The 24,515-nt window shown below is 41.4% G+C and overlaps 1 protein-coding gene across 4 annotated transcripts in view; it reads left to right on the top strand.

Moving 5' to 3' along the window:
* The window catches only part of diaph2 (diaphanous-related formin 2), a 338,483-nt gene that overhangs the window by 191,246 nt on the left and 122,722 nt on the right, over positions 1–24,515 (top strand). For all 4 annotated transcript variants that reach the window (XM_058649427.1, XM_058649426.1, XM_058649428.1 and 1 more), the window contains 4 exons: positions 1,440–1,541; positions 5,935–6,029; positions 19,437–19,538; positions 21,675–21,914. In XM_058649427.1, coding sequence (XP_058505410.1) covers positions 1,440–1,541; positions 5,935–6,029; positions 19,437–19,538; positions 21,675–21,914 — 539 coding nt within the window. The remainder of the gene's footprint in view (positions 1–1,439; positions 1,542–5,934; positions 6,030–19,436; positions 19,539–21,674; positions 21,915–24,515) is intronic.

The following is a 24,515-nucleotide window of genomic DNA, read 5'->3' as shown; positions in this document are numbered from 1 at the left end:
GGCGTAGCGTTGGTGTATATACTTAACACCCTTTTTAGCGCTTCTTTAATACAGTAAACAACTGCATCCCAGATGTCATGTGTTGACAGCAAGCACTGGAGTTTGGCAGGTGCCTTCAGCATCGCTTCTTCTCCGTGCCCAGGAGATGTTGCCTCTTTGATTGTTTCTTCAAATATGCAAGCCAGCGCTTTGGGAGTAGATTGTTTGTTCTACATTTCCTGAGAGACTCCCACCTTGGGTTGAAACAGAACAGTTGTGATGATTAGCAACAAAGTGTGCAGCCTCTCCCATAGCCATTGAGGGGAGAGAGAAGGAAGCCGAGCAACATCTCTGTTTAACTTTGCTGCTTCTTTATTGTTTAAAAACAAAATCCACCATTCTTTCATCTCTTTCACCACCTCTCAGCACATTTCTGCTGTATATAGACTCTTGTTTTTTTCTTTCCTTTTAGTGTAAATGAGGAGCAATGCATGGTATTAATGCAGAGCACTGCAGACTTCGTAACGTCTTCATTAAGATTAAGTCTCTTCATTCTCTGACTAATTTGTCTGTTGTCTTCGGTCACGAAGCAGCGACTTAATGGTATTTTCTGGGATTCTTAGTGGGTAACGCAATTACTGTATCTCCCCGGCTCTCGCAAGTTGACAGACAGGGCCTCGGGGAAGAAGCTGTGCTTATCATTTATCTACCCACTGTCACAGTGACAGAAATGCTGGCGCCAACAAACAAATGAAGAGAGGGAATTCATCCGCGGGATTGTTCTCTGGTGCTTCATCTGATGATATTACATGTTATGAGGTTCCAGTGTAACTTTAAATGAGGCGACCGTAACAAAGTGTCTCATCCTTTCAATAAATCACACGTGTCCTTACACGCGTGAGGCTGGACGGAATCAGACAAAATCATGGCCTTTACTATTTGAGGAACGCAATTTATGCACATTTTTGTGTTAATCTGGTTAGTGTAAAAGGGGATGGAGTCTCCCTTTTACATGTATTGTACCATGTGCTATTAAAACCAAAGCTCATCAGTTTGATCACCCTCTGAGATATTTAACTCCCTTTTTTTTTTTTTTTGAACACAAGAGTGATGTGAAACTTCTCACTATGGCTGTAATGGAGACGATGATTTCATTTTTATTTTTTTAATTGCTTTTTGCCATATGTTGCTGTCTCACCACTGTGGCCTGTCAGCTCATGTTTTAATATGCATACATGTATTTGCATTCTAATGTATGCAAATTGTTATTTTTCTTCCCACTTTGCTGTTGGAAGTGCCGAAAAACATCACTTTTGAACGTGTTTTGATCTCCCGATTGTTTATGTAACCGAAAGCAACCAGTGTAACGTATCAATTAAACAGCGTGCTGTACAGTCACAACATGAATTACCAACATAGTGAATTCTGACATCTTTGTTTTCCCTGTTTTTCCTCTGCAGTAAAGAGAGACGTGAAAGATGACCCCGAAGACAAAGTACCACAGTTCAAGAAAAAGGCAAAAGAGCTGCGCATCTTGGATCCTAAGACGGCACAGAATCTCTGTGAGTACACACCGCCCATTTGTTTCATTTGAAACTGTCACCTTATCCCATTTGTAGCTATGACCTTTTTTCTCAGAGATGTCAGACATCAGGTGTTTTCAAAACACCCATGAACAGAACAGCAAAGCTGTTTGTGGAGGGAGCATGTTAGTTAGGTGTTGAGTGTTTCCTTAGACTGTGTTCAAGTGGTCATGTATTCAGTAGTTTATATCTGATGAATGAAAAAACACACACTGTAGCCACATGCTCGGGTTGTGAATTAATTTAACCTTGCCTCTTCTTTTGTAAAGGAGGTCAATAAATTATTGTGCCGAGGTTCTGCCTCATTAGGACCAGGTTTTAGTTTGGCGACTACTGGTCCTGACAAGGTCAGTGTTCACTGCAGAAAAAGGTCCTAAAGAGATAACAAACACAAGTACACACAGACACACACACACACATAAATCTCGAGTGGCTGCTGGCTCTACCTACTGATTGGTAAGCAGAGCATTCCTCATTGTTTTTCCTGCTCTTTGGGATTTCATCGGCCGCCTCGATGTCCCTCTCCCTGGTGAAACAATGAAGATGATGACACCTCATGAAATATGCATGTCAGCTGCTAAGATTACAGGTCGTCCTCCTCGCAACCCCTACGCCACCCGCCCCTTTGTTTATCCACGCTTTTCTACCCTTTGTCCCTTAAAAGACACAGGACAGGGAATGAACGATGCAGCGGCACACTGTAGACCGGGGTGATATTATGTATAGGTGGGTACATTTGTGTACACTGTGGGTGACAGTTGAAGGCCAACCAGACGTGTGGAAGATGCTGTAGGAGTTGCATGTCCGTCACAGACGCACTGGTGCTTATTTGGCGCCTTAAAACCAGTTCACTCGCTGTGAATTATCTTCCGCGAACAGAACAGAGGGCAGATAAATGAGTCCACGAGAGGAAATTCAGGGCTCTGATGTCAGGACGGGGGCATGTGGCCCGAGCATACGGATGACACATAAAAGCATCTGTGCGTATGTGTGTGTGTGTGTGTGTTTGCGCACATGTGAGCATGTGTGCATATTTGCAAATGTGCCAGTGTGTTACAATGTTGATAGGTGTCACTGCCATCTTTGATTACAGCCCGAGCAGATGGGCAGATGGAAGAGTGGAAATCTCACTTCCTCGATAGGTGCAAGGCGTTTGTATTACGCAGCTTCCCCCGGAGTGGCCTTGACATCCTCCCACAGCAGCCATAGATCATATTCACTGTCTCCTGTGGAAACCCTCACTTTTCAATGTTGATGCTTGGCGGTATTGAATGTTCAGCGACCGGGATGGGTAGTGGGACAGAATGAGTGATTGTGATGTCCGTGCCACGTTAAGTATTCTGGTGTAATAATTATTCATGCCACTGACTGATAAATTATAACTTTCCGCTTGTCTGTCCGAAACTGTCAGTTGGACCGAAATTTGGCCCGTCTGTCTATCTGTCTGTCTGTCTGAAAGGCCCCTGCTTGCTTCCAGCTGAGGCAACACCGGATGTGTGAGCGGTGCATCTCTGTCGTGCAACATCTTGCTTTTCATTTAGTGCGTGTTAATTAATTTGTGCTGCCTACGCGAGACACAACATGTCATGTACTCGTTCTGACGTTAAAGCACAGCAACGTTCCAGTTTCCTGAATTCTAACGGAGCTTTTATTGTGAATTATTTGCAGGGTTTTCAGGGATTTTCAACATGTTTCTGTCCACAGTTGATGGTTGAGCCTGAGTCCAAATCCAAAGTAGTCCTGAAAATGTGGACACAAGCAGGACTCAAATCAGAGTCCTGGACTTTGCGCAGGCCTCCAGTGTGGATATTTGTCTTGCGGTCGAGACTAATACAGAGAATTAGAGGTTGTCAACTTGAGATATGAGCTCACACTCATGTTTTCAATGAATGATTTTGACAATGATGCAGCTCGGAGGACGGTTCAGTGACCTTAGTCACTTAGTATCCAAAGCAAAGTCCTGAAACAAAAAGCAGGAACGTGGCTCATGTTCAATTACTTCTACACATTAAAGAGGAACATGGAGCGGGGTGTGCAGCAAAAAAAGAAAATAGAAAAAAAAGAGCCCAGTGCTTAATGACAGCCCATTCTTCATTTGTACAATTTAATTAGAGTGGCCTGTGTATTGAATGCAGACCTCCAGCCAAACACAATAATAACACAAATGTATATTCCAGTCATTAGCAATCAATCATTCGTAGCCTTAAGATGTTTTCAAAATAGAAAATAAAAGGGCTGAATTGACTTTTTTTTTATCATTTTTAAAATGTATATTGTATAAAATAGTTCTTCCCCGGCGCTCTTTAATGAAAACACTTTGACATACTCTATGCTTAAAATGTGAAAAAAAGGAAAAACAAAACAATCCTTAATAAGAAGTTAGATTAGAAGTATACCCTGTGAGCAAAAACATATCCAAAAAGTTATAAGATGAGTGTGTAAGCCAGTGTACAGTATATGGCAGTATTAATCAACATAAACCGCGCAGAAAAGTCGACTTTTTCCAGGTTCGACAGAGGCCTGTGTCGACTTCAGTTGCAACTAATTTCCCATTCACTTTTGTTGAAATGTGATTGTTGAAGACAAGTGTGTAGGAGCTGTTTCGGTTCATCTACATTACGCCCGTGCACTGGGACTTGGGAGTATTTTGGGATTCTGATCACGTTAAATTGTGAGATGCTTTGCAAAAGTATGCCTTAGTGATTTGACCGCGTATGATTTGTATTTGGTCTGGACACAATATTTTTCCAATCCATACTGTTGTGTTAATTCATTGACAGTTACCAAGTACATCTGAAACGCAAAAGTGAATATTGAAAGTGACGTTCACAATGAAAAACCTTACGTTAATAGCTTTAAATTGCAATGTAGATTATCTCAAGACCCTTTAAATGTTGTCTTTTACAATAACTTAAAAACCCTAATATCGGTTTCTCTTTCAATTAATTTGAGCGCCATCCACTTGAGTTGAGTTGAATTAAGTAATGATCCAATCTGCCCCAGCATTATTTTGACAGCACATCCCCAAGAGGAACTAATAGCCAGCTGTGAGCTTGATAGAGGGAGAGTTTTCAGGGCCAATTTAAGAGACATTATGAAAGATACGGCGCTAAAACATTAATTAGTGATGACACTTTCAATTTGATCGGGAGCATTTTAGTTCGTATCAGTGCGTCAAAATAAAACAAGCACACATTACCTTAATGGTAAACTATAGTTTATAGCACATGATGTAAAATTTCCCTTCATTCATTCAGTAAAACCAATCAAATTGGAAGTTAATAAAGTGAAGTGAATATGACAAATAAAATGTTAACTAATAGCATTAGAGCCACACAGTTGGTGTAGTGGTTAGCACTCTTTGCAGCCTTTGCAGCAAGAAGACCCAGGTTTGATCCCCAGTCGAAACAAGGGCCTTTCTGCATGGAGTTTGCATGTTCTCCCCGTGTGTGCGTGGGTTTTCTCTGTTTTTTCCGGCTTCCTCCCACAGTCCAAAAACATTAATTAAAACTGGACACCATAAATTGACCGTAGGTGTTAGAGTGAACGGTTGTTTGTCTCTGTGTGGCCCTGCGATGGACTGGCAAACTGTCCAGGGTGTACCCCGCCTACCGCCTTGTTTGGCACAACACCCCCCGCGACCCTCAAGGAGGAAAAAGCGGTACAAATTGGATAGATGGATGTAATAGCATTACATCTCCATGTGGTAACTGTGGGGGGAAAAAAAAAAGATTCACAGCCTCTCCTTTTGTTGCATGCATGCAAAACACAGACATCAGGTCCCACTGCTGCAGCCATATAGTATAACAGCTGTTGAGTGTGACTCCTTCAACTCATTACCAAACCTCCACCTGTGACTTCCACCTGGATACACCATCAGCTCCAATTTCCACTGGAGACCCCCCCCCCCCACCTGCAGAGTGAAACAGCCACTAGGCTGTCCCCGAGGGCAGATTCAGTTTGCATCTTTTTATCCACCCACAAAGAAAAACAAAAAAACAACATGTACCCGTTCTTACCCTTACCGCCGCCACATCTACTTGTAAGCGGTATGATTACGTTTGTATCATCGTTACGTTTTTGCCGTTCACGTTTCATTGAGAATCAAGCAAAAATGGTGTCACCTCTGCGCCTCTTGTTCTCTGGGGGGGGGTGGGCGTAAACCTCGATGCCCCTCGTCCCATTTTGTTGTCCCGATGACACAAACTATCCCGTTGAGGGTCAGAAAGTGTATTAGATTCTCCGTGTGACAAGTTGGGTCTGTGGTCATTTTGTTTGAGGAGCGATGAGTGGTGAAATGTCTCTTTGAACCCTGCAGTCTAATAAAAAAGGAGAGGAAATGACTCTCTTCTCTCTCTCTCCATCACAACAGCAATTTTCTTGGGCTCGTTCCGCCTGCCTTATGAAGAGATCCGAGACATTGTGCTGGAGGTGGACGAGGAAAGACTGAGCGAGTCACTCATCCAGGTAAAACTGATGTTCAGTGTGGTGTGCTCTCTCTCTATCCCTCTCTTTTTTTCTACCCTCTTTCTCTCTCTCTCTCTGCCTCTGCCCATATGAAAAGAAAAGTTTTTTGTTTTTAATTTGCAGAGTCTGCTGGGCTGTGTGTGGCGACTCCATTTTAGCATTGTAATGGTCTGTTTTGTTGTTTTTGTCCGTCTCCTCATTGTCATGTCGACCATAGAGACCCCCCCCCCCATTCAGCCTCTTATAATGAATGAGCCTTGGCAGACTCTCCCCAACTCCACCTTCCTTTCCTCTTGCCTTTGTCTTTTACTGTGATTGATGAACCTCCTAAAGGCTACTTGTTTTTTTTGTTTGCATTTGCTTTTTTTATTGAAAGCCGGGCAGGTGCACGTGAGGTGAAGTTTTCATCAGACGGCCTCAGTCTGCACTGATATTTGTCAGCGTTTTCATGTCATACATTAGTTAGCAGCAATTATGAATTTGGATTTCATCACACTCTGGGCAGTGACGTGTGTGTGACCAAGCCACTGAAAACAAATAACGTTGGTGTAACAGGTCGGTTTGGTGCATCAGTGACTACATTGCACTGCACGGATGGAAACAACATTTTCGTTTTAGGTGGTGGATTTACAGGCAGCTGTTCTAACCTTTAAGACTATTCCGCTTGTTGTTTTTTCTGCCGGTGTTGGAAGCAGGCATAACTCCCCCAATATGACAGAGTTTCAGTTCATCTTCTTTCTTCTTCCGTATCCCTCTTTAATGAAAGTGAAGCAGGACACACGCTGACAACAACAACAACAACAACAACAACAACAACAACAACAACAACAACAAAGGCTTAACCAGTCTCACGAAATGAAATGTGAGAGATGACCCAAGCATCTGGGAACTGAGTTAATGTCACAAACTGAAAGGGGAGCCTTGATGCTTATCAGCGTAGGAGCTACACCACGCACACGTGTACCTGCCGTGCTAAAGACAGACTAATCCCCATAAAGACAATTAGGTTGATGGTCTTGCAAAAAAAACACCTTTAGTGACCACGTTTGTCCATCAACTCTTTTTAAAATACTCAGATTATAATCTTATTAACAGGTGTGCACGCGTCACATGAATATAACGTTACAAACCTGAGAGCAATTTGCTGATTTGAAGATAAAATGAATGAATGAATGAATGGTCATGGTGGAAACATTACACTCCACTCACGAAACACACCTGCTGCGGCGAGACAGCAGGGATGAGAGTTACACACTGTTGAAGTCCCCAAACGTGAGCAGAGCAGCAGAGGAAGGTATCACACGGTGAGCAACTGTGCGGAGCAAGCTCACGCAAGGCAGGCGCACGTGTACACACTCACACATAGTGAGTGAGGACCCTCATAGACATCGACTAGCCCCTTACCCTAACATGAACCGTCACGGCCATCAAGATACTGTGCATATGGACTGTGGTCACTGTGGCTTGTTTACTTCCAGTGCTGCTCCATATATACAATTTTAGAATATATCAACATTTCTTGATTTATCTTAATTAAAATGACACTGTGAGACTTGCATCTCACTAATGTGTGAAGTATTTGTACTTAGTCTTTACAGACTACGATGTCTGTATCTTTAACCCTTTTTTTTATTTGATTATAATGCCGTAATAAGTAATGAGTCTCTGAATAGGTGCCCCTAATGCACATATTAGCGTATATTAAGTATTAAATTCATTCATTTGGATGAGAAAATAATTACTAAGTTCACAGAAACCAAAAACCAACCTAAATAATGATTGCATGTGGTCATATGGTGTGTGTTGGAATGTGATTCATGTTTTCTTTGTGCAATATGTTTATTTCCAATCAAACTGTTCTTAAATCTTTTTTTTTCTTCTCTGTCCCACAGTTGTTTCAGTGGCTTTTGTTCCAAGTGAAATAATTAAAAACTCAGTTGATGCGTTTGCGTTTGACGGACAACAGAATTCGCTCCTACGTTGTTGTTTTTTGTTTTTTTACAGCAGTGTTTGTTTTGTCTCTGTACACAGAATAATGAGGCGGAATTTGACAAGAGAGGGGATGCTTCTTTTTTTTTTATATATATATATATGGAAATTTTGCTGATCATATACTTAAACAAACCCCCCCCCCCACCCGGAGTTAGACGACTAAAGAATGAAATCATACAGAAATGACTTCACAAACAGCACATGCCTCGGGGAGCAGAGTTAGGGCCACAGAGAGGCACTGAAGGGGGAGCAAAAAAGACTTCCCGCTGGGAGACACAGTCCTAAGTGTGGGCGCCATCTGCACAGTGCTCATCTACACTCATTATGCTGATTAATCACTCAACACCACCCACTTTCAGCCACATGCCAATCACCATTTATCCACATGGACAACTGCACACACACTCAGAGTGAGATGTGTTGGCAGTGCTTGGGCAGTAGTTAAAAGGAATAAAATACATTTCTAGAATGCCTTTCTAAAAGCTAAAATACAGGGGAAAAGAATAGAGCTAAAACTGAATTAGAATAGAGTTCATTTGGACTTTATTTGTATGCCTACTATTGCTATTCATCAGCTCTTGTTTTACTACTATTTCCCTCTGTTGTATGTGAGTTACTTTTGCCGTTTGATAGCTTTTTGTCACTTTTGCTCTTAAAATGATTATTGTGCTTTACTGCTTTTAAACTTTACTGAATACCTGCTTCCCTGGATTTACAGTCAGTGATGTGGGGCTCTTGTAATCGGTGGATCCGTTTAAACTAGTCGTTTAGTACTTGTAGCACAGGAGGAAAATACGGATACAAAATTCTGTCCAGTTCAGAAATCTCTCTTAGCATCGATCAGCCACTAAGGGTATTGAAAAATGGAAGGAATTGTGAAAATGGAAGGAACCGAGGAAACAAGAGGTGTTCATAATGCATCTTAAACTCTGTAACTCAATCTTATTATCTCCCATCTCTGTCGACATGTCTAATGTAATGATTTGTCAGCAGAATGTGGCAGTCAGTGTGCTGGCCTTGAAGTCCCCCTGCAATGTGTCACCCTGGCAGAGTGGATAGATAGGAGTTGATTGGCTCTCCTTATTCTGCATTAGGGCCCATCAGCGCCGCGGAGATGATGTACACAACCCTGAATGGTGTCAGACAGTCCGGGCCTCTCACCATTCGTCCAGCCTCCATATGAATCCTCGCAATTCGACATTGATTTTAATCTCCATGCGCCTGGCATACAAACATACCTACAGTACATGCAAATAGAGAGATGGTGTCAGTTATCCCCTCGATCTCCCAGCCTCTGCACAATTGTGTCATTTATCATCCAACCCGTGAAAACGTGCACAGTCCCTTGCGCATGTCCAAACACACACGCACGAGCAAAGGTTTGCTATTCTTCTTAGGACACTGCATTGACTCCCTTACATTTGGACAACCTAAATAAAGCTTTTTAAAGTCTAAGACTCCTGACAGGGTCAGTGTTTATGCCAGAAAAGGTCCCATAGAGATCACAAAATACACACACACATTCATTTGCATGTAATGCTATCTTCTGCTCAGTCTTTTTTTTCCCCCTTCATCTCATTTACTACACAACATCCAATGTGCCGGTCAGCGGAGGTCACTTTTGTCTATGAGGTCAGCCTTATCAAATTTAAAAGGACATCTGAGCCACACCGCCACGATAGCCTGTATAACAATGAGATGAAGAGGACAATCAGAGACATTAATGAGCACTGACACAGTGAAAACAGATTGAGACTCCGAGAGCTTGGCAAAGGTCTGCTTTTACAGGGCTGACAGCCTGACAAAGCTTTTCTTTGTTATTGTTGGCTGGCAACAGAATCAGCAAAGGAAGGAAGGAAGGGTCCTGTAAACATTATTTGTGTGTGAAAAAGAGTCAGACGTGTGTGCCATGGGCTTCGAGGGCCCTGGTTGCATTGTGTTTGTGTTTAGTTTGACATTCCAAGACCTCCAGCTTCTATAAGTCAGGTGCATATTCTGCCTCACCTGCTTTGTTTAAATCGTGACGTGGCTGTTGTTGACTTAAGTCCCCTCCCAGTTGGGCTTTAAATGTGTCTGAATATTCCTCACCGCCTGATATTTGAGCCTGTGCCCTCACTGTTCCTGCCAATGGAACACAAGGAGGCTTAAATGCCCAGATAATTAAAAAAGCATGTGTACACTTCAGTGGTGTAAGGTTTAATCAACTGGTACCTAGATTTGTTAAATGAATAAATAACCATATCAAATATTTTATTTTGAGAATGTTATAAATGGTATTTGTTGCTGTAATGTAGAGGATTGTTTTACATCAAGTTCAGCAGCAGCAGCATTAGTCCAGGTGTACATTTGTACATCACTAATGTAGAAAGTATGTACATTCGTGTTACCCCTTACTCAGATAAAGACATGGTAAAGTAGATCATGTACATTTGGAATGGGTATTAATGCCTAGCAACTGCCAAGCTCCATGTCTTTCCCAGGTTTCTTGTACAATACATTATGTTCCCTTGTTGTTTCAATAACCCACCGTGGTAAATTTCTCTTTGTATAATTGCAGTGGACAGATCTTCAAATATCCTCCAATACATGCATGCCCCACTTCAAATGTCTGCCCAGGCAAATACAAGCTTTTTAAAACTCTCACCACCTCCTCTGCCTCCATCGTCTATCGTCCGTTTCTCATGCGTGGCGCACAGTCGTAGATTAGAGTTTGCCACGTTCCTTTGATGTTCAGTTACGGCCCATTTTTTTAATCTAACCACGTCTCATCAAACCTCATCAGTACATTGACCTCAGTGGATATGAGCTCATGCATAATCACAGAGGGGTGTATGTGGCGTGTTAAGATGGCCACTTAAAATGATATTGAAATGCGTGCGGTGGAGTTTGCATGTTCTCCACATTCTCTGGTTTCCTCCCACAGTTCAAACACATGCAGATTTGGGGATTAAGCCAATTTGACACTCTAAAGGTGTGAATGTAAGCGTGAATGGTTGTTTATCTCTATGTGGCCCTGTGGCGACCTGTCCAGGGTGTGACCCCGCCTTTCGCCCTATGTCCGCTGGGATTGGCACCATTGGCAACACTCTGTTACAATTTCCTTGTTAACGATATCATGAGATGCGATACTGTCAATCACATAGCAGCAAGTCAGTGCTTTTGGGCACGAGGGCATGGTCAAGATGACCTGCTTCATTTCACAGCACAGCAGACAGAAAGAAGTAGAAGAAAGGTGAGTTAAGTGAGTTTGAAGGTGGTCTGGTTGTTTGTGTTTTCAGAAAACTGCTGATCGATTGAGATTTTCATACACAAACATCTCTAAGCTTCCCAGATTGGTTTAAAGAAAAAAAAAAAAAAATAATAAAGAGAGAGAAAAATATCCAGTGAGTGGCAGTTTTCTGGTCTGGGTGGAAATGCCTTGTTTTTGCCAGAGGTCAGAGGAGAATGACCATGACTCGTTTCAAATGATGGAAAGGCAACGATAACTGAAATAGCCACTCCGCTACGACCATGGAATGCAGACGACCGTCTCTGGACACGCAACAGATTGGACCTTGAAGCAGCAGAGAGAGAGAGAGAGAGAGAGAGAGAGAGAGGAAACTGTTTTGTAGACTGCTCAAAAGCAGCTTTTTTTCCCCCCACACCTCTAACCAGGGCATGCGGTGTGATCTGGCTGATGGAAAAGGAGAGAGTCATCACTAAATGTCTAAACACACCCAGTTTTGGGGGCGTGTGTGGTAAACTAACGCTCGTCAGCAGACGATATGGCCCCCGGGGCTTGTTTTGTGAAACATCAGAGTGGTTTCTTAATGTTTAATGTTTGCCAATGTATTTTATATTACCCCATCTCCCTTTCAAAAGGAAATGCTAATGACGAACACTAAGCTGCCGTTATTCTTTCTGTAATTAGTATTGTCCTATGGTGTGTGCAAGTGCACTGGTAAGACTATTAAATAGGTGCAGGGGAGAGTCCTGCATGTCTGCTGTTTAAAGCCAGCATTGATTGGCTGACATAATTAAACTTTTAAGTAAACAGTGAAAAGCATCAAGTGCTGTACATTAGATGAATAATCTTGTACACGTAAAGTGAGAAGGATGTAGTCTCCAGTGGTCTATGCTGTCATCTCTTTTTGCATCACCTAACTGAAGTCCATTTTTCAGTCAGTTGTAGTCCTTTACTTTACACAGTAACATCATGTATATGCTGAATAACATCAGAACAATTGGTAATTGATTGGACATGATTTGGAAAGGTACACACACACACACACACACACACACACTTCATGGTGTCGGTGTGTATCTAAGACCATGAAGTTAAAAGGATCTGCCTGCAGAGCCAAATGACCAGCTCTGGAAATCCAGGTTGTTCCACTTGTCTTTCTTTTTTAATGCTAATTGAGGACACAGCGGCCACATCTGTGCCTCTAAGCTCTTCAGACACTTCCTCTGATGTGACAACTCCAATCAAGCTCTCTCGACACATGTTGAAGATGACCACGACAAACCAGAGCCACCATAGCTATATCTCAAATGTCAAGGCAAAGCATGTGAATATGTTTCGTCAATGCTACATTTTTAGTTTAAAATCCACACACTTGATTTGGCATAGGGTTTATGACGGATGCCTAATAGATCATTCCACGTTAATATACTGTACACTTAAAATAATGTCTTATATTCCCCCTCCACTGCATGGATATTGATCATTTTGTACTTTTCTTTGTTTAAGGCTGCAAGAGACAGCGTATGTCTGTGGAAAAAAAAAAAAACCTGTGAAGGACAGGATCATTTTCAAGTGGACAGTATATTGAAGTGAATTGCATAGGGTGTCACATACGATAGAATCATAACACACACTGACTCGGTTGTCTCACAGTAAACACCGGGGTTATCAGTGTTCGGGTTTGCACTACTTCTCATCACCTCGCCATGGCAACAGCCTATCCTCCACGTCTCGCGGGAGTCTTTCGAACTAGCCTTGCTTGTTATTATTGTTTATCTGTCTTGTCAATCACCCAGATCACGACGCTACTCATCCATATGCATGGGCCAGTCATTACACCTTGTAGCCCATTGGCTGCAGGGTCTGGCAGTGCCAGCGCTGGCCTTTGTTCTCTGCTGTAACAACAGGTGATTGTAGCACATTGGCACATTGTAGGGCATCATTTGCATGGTGTAAAAGTGCACATATGGGGCAAGGCGATAAGTATGGCTTTGCGTTGGGTCTGGTGGATTAGAGCTTAAGCAGAAGAACCAGCAGCCCCCCACCGCCACCCCACGGGCCTAATTGTGGTTTATTTTGGCACACGGCACATAACTCCTCTGCATCAAATGCTAATGTACCAATGAAATGTGAAATACATTATGTTGATTTGGTAAGGCTGGAAAAATAAATACAGAAAAAGGAGAAGTACTGAATAAACAAAGCAAAGTCAGGGGGGAACAGAGGGGAGGCTCGCTCCAGTGCAGTATCAAATGTTCTTCAGAAATTGATGGCCAGGACCCAAGGTGCATGTTCTTTTCACTGATCATCACCGCGCTGCTGATCTCTAGCCACAGGGTCAAAGCCAGGTACACTGTCCTTAGGTTGAATACTGATTAAAAATCCGACACAGTCACCCGTGCACACAGGCACGGACACACACACACACACACACACACACACAGAGCAGCACGCTGCACAGCAGTTAAATTTTCATGCCTCCCCTCAGGCACATCAAGTGCAATATTTTTATTTTTTTTTACTAACTAAAAATTTGTTTTGATATTTTTATTCTCAAATACGCTTCTTTTTAAAGGACAGGATATCACTCACAGAGACACTCTTAGACACACTGCAAACAAATTAACCTCCATTACTGTTCGACAGGCCACAGTCTGTAACGGCTGTGGCCAAAGGCACCATATTTCTGGGTCATCTGTCCGTCCCACTCTTACGAACAGCTCTCAGGACCACTGTGAAAGACGTTTGTTGTTATTTTATTTTTTATTTTTTTAATTTGGTCCCTCAGCTGCAAATGTCAGGGTCCCTGTGACTGTGTATTCTGTGAACAGAAACTATCGTGTTTTGCCATTTAATACCAAGAGGGACACAAACATTCACTTGAACGTAGTTCACTCGAAGTGTGACCTGATGAAAGTGTTGTCAAAGAAGAAGCATTCACAAACACGTTCAGAAACTTTTGTCATATCTCTCTCTTGTAGATTCTATGTCTGCTTAACTCTTTTGTTGTTCAGTATGAACCCTCCATACACCTTGTTACTGTAATTTCCCTCTTAACCTCAATGTTAGTGCTCAGGTGTACACATTTTCTTCTTTTAAAAGACACATTTAATGTCACACTACTAAGTCTGTCTGGTTTCCTGGCACCGACTCTGAAATTAATCCCTCACCCCTCAGTCTATCGTCCTCTCTCTCCCTCTCTCTTTCTCTCACTGTGTTCCGTCTTTCTCCCCAAACTTCATTTCTCATTTAATTTAATGCGATTTTCAAAATCAGTCACTGTTTGTTGTTTGTCAGTCTGTCACATGTAGCTTTGCTCACAGTAAGATTGGAGGGGTTTGTGTGGTTTGGCAGGATGACGATTCCCTAATACTATAACAGCCCGAAGACTGATGTTTACTGTTAAACATATTTACCTTTGAGACAGGATTTTCAGTTTGTTGTCTACCCTTCCTCTCTGTTTCCTTGTTGACTGAACTACTTTAACGTTGGCCTTAATTATCCTCAATGCAAAATCTATATTAACCTTATAAAATATAATTGTAAGGACATATCACTGCTCTGATTCCCAGTAGCATGCATACTTCTTTTTAAATGTCATTTGAAAATCAAATGTATTCTGGAAAGAAATGCTATTTCAAAGCCACACGGTATTGAGCACAAAACGTCTCTGTTCTTGTAAACATATAAAACAACTTGATAGTTATTTTTCTCTCTAAAATGCACATAATTGCTTTCCTCTCTGACATAAAAGCTTTAAAAAGAGTCTCTGTTTCCTATATACAGTATTTTTTTTTTTTTTATTAAGGCACCGGTTGTGAATTAGGTGTAGTAGATGTGACAAGTCCTGGGATATGAATGTTGACATCATCAGCATCAATCACGCTTGCTATTTTTCCTCCGCATGTGGTACCGTAAATTGCGCGCGTTTTGTGCCTAAGTGATGCCGAGCGCCAGCCTTTTAAACTCGTTTAGCTTGGCATGGGTTGTTGCGGATGCTGTGAATCTGCAGTGCTGCACTTGATTCAGTCGAAGCTGCGGTTGACGGCAGCGGCGGCAGAGATCAAAGTGTGGCAGCGAAAGCTCTGAAGACACAGAAAAACAGATATCCTCTACATAATGTTTAGTGAACCATAACCTGTATCTCATTACTGCAACACTCGCCTTTAGCCTCACAAGTGCTCATATTCCACAAGCACAGACCTTGCAGTGGAGGTAGCACACTGTTTTTTTTCAATATTTTCTTTTATATAAGAGCAAATATGTTGGGTTTTTTTTATGTTCAGCCAAAAAATAATATACAGTTTCTGTAAAATGTGTGGTAGGAAAACACTCGTAACGATAACAGTGCTGTATGGAAGTTAAACTGCTGACAGCAAATCCATAAAACATTGATTGAGTAGTTTGTACAATGATATCCTAATCTGTTTCAGAGTAGAAACACACACACACACACACACACACACACAGAGTATTCACCCTGGTGAAAAATAAATTGTGATGTGTGTTTTTTTTTAGGATACCACTATACCTGACAATTATCTATTGATTCTGATTCGTCAGACAGAACAGACAGATGACAAATATCTGGGATCACACCGCAGCTTTTCAAATGGCAGTTTTGGGAGCTTTTTCAACTGTGGCAGTCAGCAGAGGCACAATAAATCTGTCAACCAAAGCTATATCTGTTGTTTGTCACACTTTGACATGAAACTTGACGGGGATCTCACAGTGGATACACAGTATGCTTTCTGATGACACTTAGAGTCGTGAAATTTAAAATGACATTTCCTAAACATGTCTTTTTTTTTGTCCTTTTGTACCTTATGGCAGATTCAGAGAGGTAAATGCATCACACTATTGTATCCGCTATATAGCTGGGTCATATCAACACCATTCACTTGTTTAAAGCAAATGTATACATTATTAAGCATATTTCTGTCAAAAACCACATTCCGCTGTTGCTGGTTTGTTAGTGGATTGTTACTGTGTTTTTGGAACGTGTGCTGATATGCAGCGCCTTCATCTTCGCCTCAAGGCAGTAAACGAATGTGCAGTGTTGTTACCATACTTCCAGTCCTCTCCCTCTCAGGCTGCTATGTGCGCCTGGTGGCCTGCGGTGCAGAGTCTGGCCCAGCATCATCACCCAGTCTCCCACATTGCCTCACATATGGCGCTGCCTTTGTGTCAATTGTACTCGGTGGGGTTTCTGATAATTAACAAGATGACAGACAAATGAAATGACAATTGCAAGGTGGCTTGGGTTTTCCATTACCTAGTCTTTCTTGTGTTTTTTTCAGTCGTGCTCAACTGTGACACGTTGAAATGTTCTCGAGACATTTCTTTCGAATGGAAATGTTCTAATAACCAGTGCTTCCTGTTAATATCACTTGTGTGTATCTATCTGTGGAAATTGTATGTCACTATGGATGTACAGTATGCCAGTTAAAATGGGCTTCCATCATGGCAATAATGCTAAGTTGGTCAATATGACATGGTCACCTGACGTTTCTGTCATTTCAAGCATTTCCGAGTAATTTTAGTTTTAATTGGTTATTTAAAATGTATATAAAGTGATATAAGATTGGCTTATAATTGTAGTGTTAGGACTTTATCATAGCTATGGCTCCACCCCAAGATTGTAACTGCATTGACCCTGGCTCCAAGTGACATGAGCACTAGATGTCATTCATTCATTCATAATTGTGCACAGCCATGGAATAACAAGAAACAAGTCTCCTGAGGGGCATTTTGAGTTATTTACTGATTGTGAAAGTGTAGTTTCTAAGCTTTCCAACAATGTATGTATATATATATATATATATATACATATACGTGTGTGTGTGTTACAGACAGTTGTCTTTCAATGCGAAGGTTGAGGATTTAATTCCCGGCTCCATACATGCCGATGTGTCCTTGGGCACGACACTTAACACCAAGTTGCTCCGAGTAGCTGTGTTCAGCATTTGAATGAGTATGAAAGATGTGTGATAGAAAAAAAAGTGCTGCATATGGACGTACTCTATGAATGTGTGCGTGAATGGACTATTTACTGTGCATCTATATGCTCTGAAACAAAGTGGGGAAAGTGAAACATGTGTCCAGTCTTCATCTGGCTCAAATATGCAATTCCAATTACACCCCCCCCCACCCCCTCTATTTTTTTCTGGCTTTTTTTGTTTTTAATCAACAGTCTTTCATGTTTTTGCTGACAGGATCAAAAACCTTCATTATCATGGCACCACTGCTTGCTGCTGACCCTAATTGGGGCCTCAGCAAAAGTAAGCAACATTTGATATAATGGCTCCCTCCCAAGCAGGATTGCTAGCCGTGCATTGCGTCTCAGTTTTTATATTGCTGTGTTCCCTGAGGGAAGGACAGAGATGTCATCATTAGCGGGCAGTAGACTATGGCCGGGGTGCCTGCAATGACTGCTGGGGTCTATAAAGTGGTCAGCTGGATTCATGTCCCAGTAGCTGTGTCTACTGTCTGTTTTCGCTCTGGGTTTCATCTGCCCATGTGATCCTGCGCCAGTCTGCCCCTGCTGAATATATTTGTGAAGCTAATGGGGGAGGAAGCTTTGTGAAGACTTGGAAAAGGGCACTTCTTCTTCTCCTCTGAGAAAAGGAAGGGGGGCAAAGTCACTGTGGTCAATTTTATTAACTCGGGCGACCTTCACACAAATAATTAACATTTACAGGAAACACAGCCCCTCTCATTACCTTTCCTAATCTGTAAGCTCACCACCAGCAGTGCGATGTTTCGTCGCTGCTTTTAGAAGCAACTTATTAGCTAAGTAATTATGTGTTTTTTAAGACAGTTGCAAGCTGATGGAGGCCGTGCGGCACGAGATCAGTTATCTGAAGATGCCTGGCATGTCCAGTAATTGGCTAAGTTCCACTACTATCACAGTAAAGAGCCAACAATGAGAAGTGATTACATGAACGTATCTGCTCTCTCTCCTACCAAGCCATCTGCCGACCCCTCTCTGTGTTCCCCCGCCATGCGTTCGTTCAGCAGAGTTTCGCCACTGCTAATAACTTGCACAAATGAGCACCAAAAGCTGCAAAGTAAGACAAAAAAAAAACAATAATCTGCAATGATTATTAATTATTATCAAGCACATTTTGACTGTTGTGGCATATTCACGGACACTCGCACAAAAACAGGTGAAACACTGTCTATGTTTCACGAAAATCTAATATAATTATTATTATAAATACAGTTCTGTGCAAAAGCTTTGTTGTTTTTATGTCTGTCAAGTTCTCATCATTGCTATTTGGATTATAATGATGCGACTAAAAGTTGGTCTCATATGTTTAGCAAACTGTACATGTGTATACAACATCGTGTCTTGAATAAACCTGGTGTAATTTACCTTTTAAAGCTAAAGGTTTTACTAATTACTAGCATTAATTAGGTTTCCACTCTAAGGGACTAAGGGAAGGTCACACTAAATACTTGATGTGTTTCAAAACTGCACACATGTTCCCTGTATTTTTCTGTTAGTCCAATTACATCACCATCTGTATTAATTAATGGATCTGCCGAGAGCTTGACAGAAAACTGATTCAAACTGGAGCAGTAACGATGATGTATGTGCACATGCGCACGGACACGGTTTTCTCTCACAGGCATCATTTCCTGGAGACCGACCCTAACCTTAACCAGGGCATAAAACGTGATGATTTAAATTAGCAGTTCTTGCTTTTCGTCCCTTTACGGACAACATGTCCCCATAATGTGACTAATGTGACCAGATTTAGGTCCCCCACAACACGAATACCACCTGGAACACACACATGCACACACAGGTGTAGCTGAAGAAATTTGCTTCATTATGAAAGTGTGGCAGGACAAATTTAATATGGTGGGGCTGCCACAGTGGAGATAATTAATGGGAAACTCTGTCTCATATATGAGCCCTTGTTCAGCGATGGCACCAGAAAAGTGCACGATGAGAGAAAAACGGCGCGGGCAGCATAGCACTTTTCCCCAAAATGTCATGTAACCGGGTGAAGTTGTACACGACCACCGTCAGCAGCTTCACTCTTTTCTTATTCTGTGCAAGACACTCTGTCATCCTCATCTGTGAAGTGATTTTTAGTTCTGAGATGGACAAAAAAAAATTATATTTGCATTAACACTCCCCCCCTCCACCCCCTCTCTCACTGTCTCTCCATTTGCAGAACCTGATAAAGAACCTGCCAGAGCAGAAACAGCTGAACGCACTCGCGGAACTAAAGGGTGAATATGAAGAGCTGGTCGAGTCGGAGCAGTTTGGCATCGTGGTGAGTATAATTTCATGTGATTGAACACTGGTTTAGGTGCGATCGGGAAATGTATTATTCACAATGATGCGCACCTAAAAATGCAGGCATGTTTAATTCAGAGGTCGAACAAAATAAAGGGCATATTTGATGAAAAGTAAAACTGAGGAGAAAAAAGTTATACAAGTTACAAAATGACGGGTTGTGATTTTTTTTTTTTTTTTTTAAAGTTGTTTTCACTCAGGAAAAGAAAAGTTGCTTCAAAGAACTCCTCAAGACCTTTTTTTTCCTCTAACAGGCCCACGGCTAATCGCCACTGTCTCCTCACTGTTCTGTTGTCATTTTCTGTTTTTCTTTTTGCTTTTTGTAAAGCATTGTTTTTGTTTTTTGAAAGGCACTATATGAGTGTAAGCTCTCATTATTATTATTATTATTATTATTAGTTCAATCATCTGAGTATTATTCAACATTGATAATTCAGTAGATAGTCTCGCCTCGTGAAGCAAATCGTACCCTGAGGCTATGAATGCTATCTGCAACAAAGCTCTTTGAAAAGATGGCCGCCGTAGTCACCCAGCTTGATATCCCAATCCTCGAACTGACTTACAATGAACAAACTTTGTTTCTACCATTACATTTAAGACTTGAGAAAGGGATCTCTGTTTTGTCATGAAATGATTCACCCCACACATCAGTTATTAGCAGGTATGATTATATATTTACATTATAAAGGCATTTTCATAATTATATTAACAGCTGGAGAATATGGAGAGAACCCATGCAAGCTCCATGCAGAAAGGCCCTTGTTCCAACTGGGGCTTGAACCCGGGTCCTCTTGCTGCACGGTGCTCACCACTACACCAGCCGCGTGGCCATTACTTCAAACTTGACTCTACATAAAGCCCATTAGAGTTTATTTCATATTCAAGGATTGCAGATGTGCCCTGTCTGCCAAGTTATTCTCTTTACTTTGCTGGAGGCTATTTTTTTGCTGATGTCTTTTAAGGATATGTAATGAAGCAGGAGTTTCCCCTCATGATCTCACTAATGTTGTGACCACATCTGATCTAGTGGCTCCTCGACGTAGAGCCATTCAGTTCCCTTGGGAAATAAGCCGTGTTTAAGCTCTTCTCTGCCCGAGCTGTCATCAGCGCGCTTGCTTTCATTGTGATTTCCCTCCTTATTGTATACAAATCAATTCAAGTGAGGGAGATGCGAGGAGTGTTTGTGTGCCTCTGTGTGTGCGTGCGCCGTGGTCATGGACGTGTTTGGGGGGGGGGCTTTTGTCTCATAGACTATTTGTCCAGATATATGCAAAAATCCAAGCAGTAATAAACATGGGCTGGATCAGAAAGTTGCCTTCAAGCACCAGATTATGCAGCAATCTATGGAATGTGTATGTGGTTGCTGCTTGCTGTCCATTTGTTTTAATTCCCTCTCTTGTTGCAAGGGGATGGATTTTTTTCTTTTTTTCCCTCCTAATTTTTTTTTAAATTTATTTATTTAGTTTCCCTCCCCGGCTTCAGCGATTCCTCTCCCAAGCCCACAAGTATTGATTGAGGCTGTTATTTATTTATGACAAATCTGTTTAATAGGAGCTTCCCCGTGTCTATATATGAAAGTCAAGAGGGAGGCAAGAAAACAGGTTAATCCCATTTACTAAAGAGGGTAGTTGATTTTCAGGTCATTAACACTCGTCACACAGATAATTACACCGGGGACTCAACATAGTGATGATGTGGATGTGGAGTGGTGGTGCCGTAAAGTATTTATAGAAATTGTTTCCTGTCTCTGTATTGCTCGACATATGAAAAGTTAATGTTGCCAGTCATATAATAAATCTCACTTGATTGTGAGAGCTAGGACTTGGCATTGGAAGGATATTATTATTAACTGCAATTGCAGTTTTCTTAAATACTATTATCTTATCTCATAAAAAAAAAAAAAAAAAGGTCATTTCCATGCATTGACATATCTTTGCTTGGGCATTGAGGAGCTGCACTGATATTAAAACTGCACTAAATGGGTAAATAACTAACATGAATGTCTCTACCCTCAACTTAACCGTGACAGTGACTGTTTGTCTGCTCTTTGTACAACTACTGACAAGCACTCCTTTTTTTCTTTTTTGTTTGTCTTGTCATTGCAATTCCTCAGATGAGTTCAGTGAAGCTCCTCCGATCACGTCTCAATGGCATTTTGTTCAAGCTGACGTTTGAGGAGCAGGTGAACAACATCCGGCCGGACATCATGAACGTGACGTTCGCTTGTGAGGAGGTGAAGAAGAGCGAGAGCTTCAGCAGATTCCTGGAGTTGGTGTTGCTGGTCGGCAATTACATGAATGCCGGTTCAAGGAATGCCCAGACATTTGGTTTCAACCTGGGTTTCCTCGTCAAGGTAACACACCGCCACACAATTCAGGACACAGTGGACTCATACCATACAACTAGTGTGATTTTGATATCACAGAATGTATTTCTTCTAACATTTTAGCCAATTAGTCATCAAGGTTACCTGGGTACATACTAATTATTTATCAAATCAACATCAGAACAATATAAGATCTTCAATCAATAAATCTGGCATGTACTACGCATACATTCCCATGTGGCCAGCCCCATAGAATTTTGAATCCAGTATGCCTTTGGTATTCCTGCAAGCTGACTGAATCACTGTGGAGTGTCAGTGTAGAGCTGGGAACTCCTCAGGGGGCTGATTGGGCTATTATTGATGGACAAGAAAAAAGTCTGCTTTCTTACTTCAGTCAATCAAGTAAATGGCCCCCTGGGTGGTGGGTCTAGGGTACCTAATGGGTTCATCAGGGAGGAGGTGGTTGTTGATGGCAATGAGCTGCAAGAGGAAGGGCACAGGCCAATCCTCCTTTGCCTTTAACCCCCCCCCCAATCCTGCCAAGGACATCCAAATCTCCTGGGAGCCTGGCTGGTCACATATATTTCCACTCTGGTTCTACATTTCTTCCTTTTACTGTGCACCAGGCCAGCAATGCCATAATGACCATGCAGTATAATTATTTCCTAATCACTTTATTGGAACACATCCATAAAATACCGGAAACATTTGTGGAATTTTAAAATGACACATATTTGAGTGTCAAGTATTCAGTGTGACCCACATTTACTCTTGTGACTCCACAACCCTGTCACTCTTAAACCTGGAGTGGAACCCTAATTCATGCTAATGCTATTAATGTTAATCTTAACTCACAAATGCATGAGTGCAATTAACAGAAAAAAAAAACCTAACAAAAACAAACACTGTCTTCATGAGTCGACATATGGTGTTATGTATTTAACCATGTGCATGACCCAAAAAAACATGTCAACGTTGTTTCTCTTGAGCCCTAATATAGGAAAAAAAAAAACACTTTCAATTCAAATCAGTTTGGTTTGTATAGCGCCAAATAACAACATAATTATCCCAAGGCATAATATTATGGAGAGAAGAGAAACCCAAGAATTCATCACAATGAGGCAACAGTGAAGAGAAAAAAACGGAAGGAAGAAATCTCTGATAGAACCAGAGTCAAAAAATGTGCAGCCATCTGCCACGACAGGTTGGGGTGAAAGGAAAAATGGGGAACAGAGGAGACAGAAAGGGGGAGAGAAAGGGAAAGATGGAAACAAGGTAGAGACAGGTGAGCAGATATTATAGAAGTTGTACAGATGTCACTGAGTTGTGTTCACGTTAAGTTGAGCAGAGCCCAACATTAAGCGATCGTTGACTCGGTGATGGCAAGCTGTCCACCCAGCGTCACCGTAATCTTGTGTTTTGCTTTTGAAATTTTGTCACGGCTTAAATTATTGTCACCTACCGCCATGCAATTATACATCGCCGCATAATGTTTATAATTGGAAGTGGGAAACGTCACTGGCTCCAGCATTCACACCAGTGGCCTTGTGTTATTTTAATTTGTGTTTGAATGGATTTTTTTTTTTTTCTTCCTGGACAATTTACATAGTTATTCCCCCTGTCTCTTGTGTTGCAGGCCCATAGAAGTTTTTTTTTTTTTTTTTTTTTTTTTTTTTTTTCAGTCAAGGACGTTTATATCTTTTGTCAATAGATATTCAGATGGATGTTTGCTAGTTTGTAGATTGACTCATGTAATGTTCAGTCTTCGCTGTCGGCAACACTAACAAACTCAGGTAAAATTGAATGCATAGAAGGATTGCTTGAAGGGGTAGCTTCATAAGAGCAACAGTTGCCATATCGAGGAGTAACATAATGACAGTGATACAAATGCATTCTGTGTAGGTAGTTCAAAAGGGTTGAGGTAAAACCTAATGTAGCCATTGCTCTTTCAGGAGTAAAGTAAAACCTTGTCATCCTAAGGTTGTCTTTTATTCAGCAAATAAAAATCCCTTGCGTACATTCAATATAAATGTGTGATTTATTCACAAATATGGCCAAATTCAAGTACTTAATAACAGTTATACAACATGAATGGAGTTTCCGATTTAAATTTTCGATTGGTCGGTTGATGAGTTCACCCAGTCCAACTCATCTCAGTGATAGTCAGGTCACAAGGCTTCCAGATTCATCTGTTATTTTCAGTAATTGTTGTATTTCTTGGAACTGTATTATTATTTTTACATACATACCTCCCCGTGTTTGGGCAGTTGATTAGTTTGTGGTAAAGCTACTGCCGTATATACAACTCATCAGTGAAGCTATAGGGAGTGTGTCACAGATCTGCTCAGCTAAAAATACACAGCACGGCGTTCTCGGCGAGTCAACATGCTTTTAGTTAACAATCTCAGTTGCTTTTTGTGTGTGTGTGTGTGTGTTTTCCTCCTCATGGTTCATCCTCTCTTTAATACACTTTTCTAGTATCAGTTAACAGAAGAAGAAATCAGCATACTCCTGTTTTTGTGTGGTAATGACAGTCTGGGGTATAACAATTGACAAATTAAAATTTGAAATGCATGAAATTGAATTGTGATTACCCAACATTAGCAAATGATTGATCCTCATCTAATG

This window comes from Solea solea, chromosome 14, assembly GCF_958295425.1.
Source record: "Solea solea chromosome 14, fSolSol10.1, whole genome shotgun sequence".
In the NCBI taxonomy this organism is placed as follows: domain Eukaryota; kingdom Metazoa; phylum Chordata; class Actinopteri; order Pleuronectiformes; family Soleidae; genus Solea; species Solea solea.
This window is presented reverse-complemented; position numbering and strand designations above follow the sequence as displayed.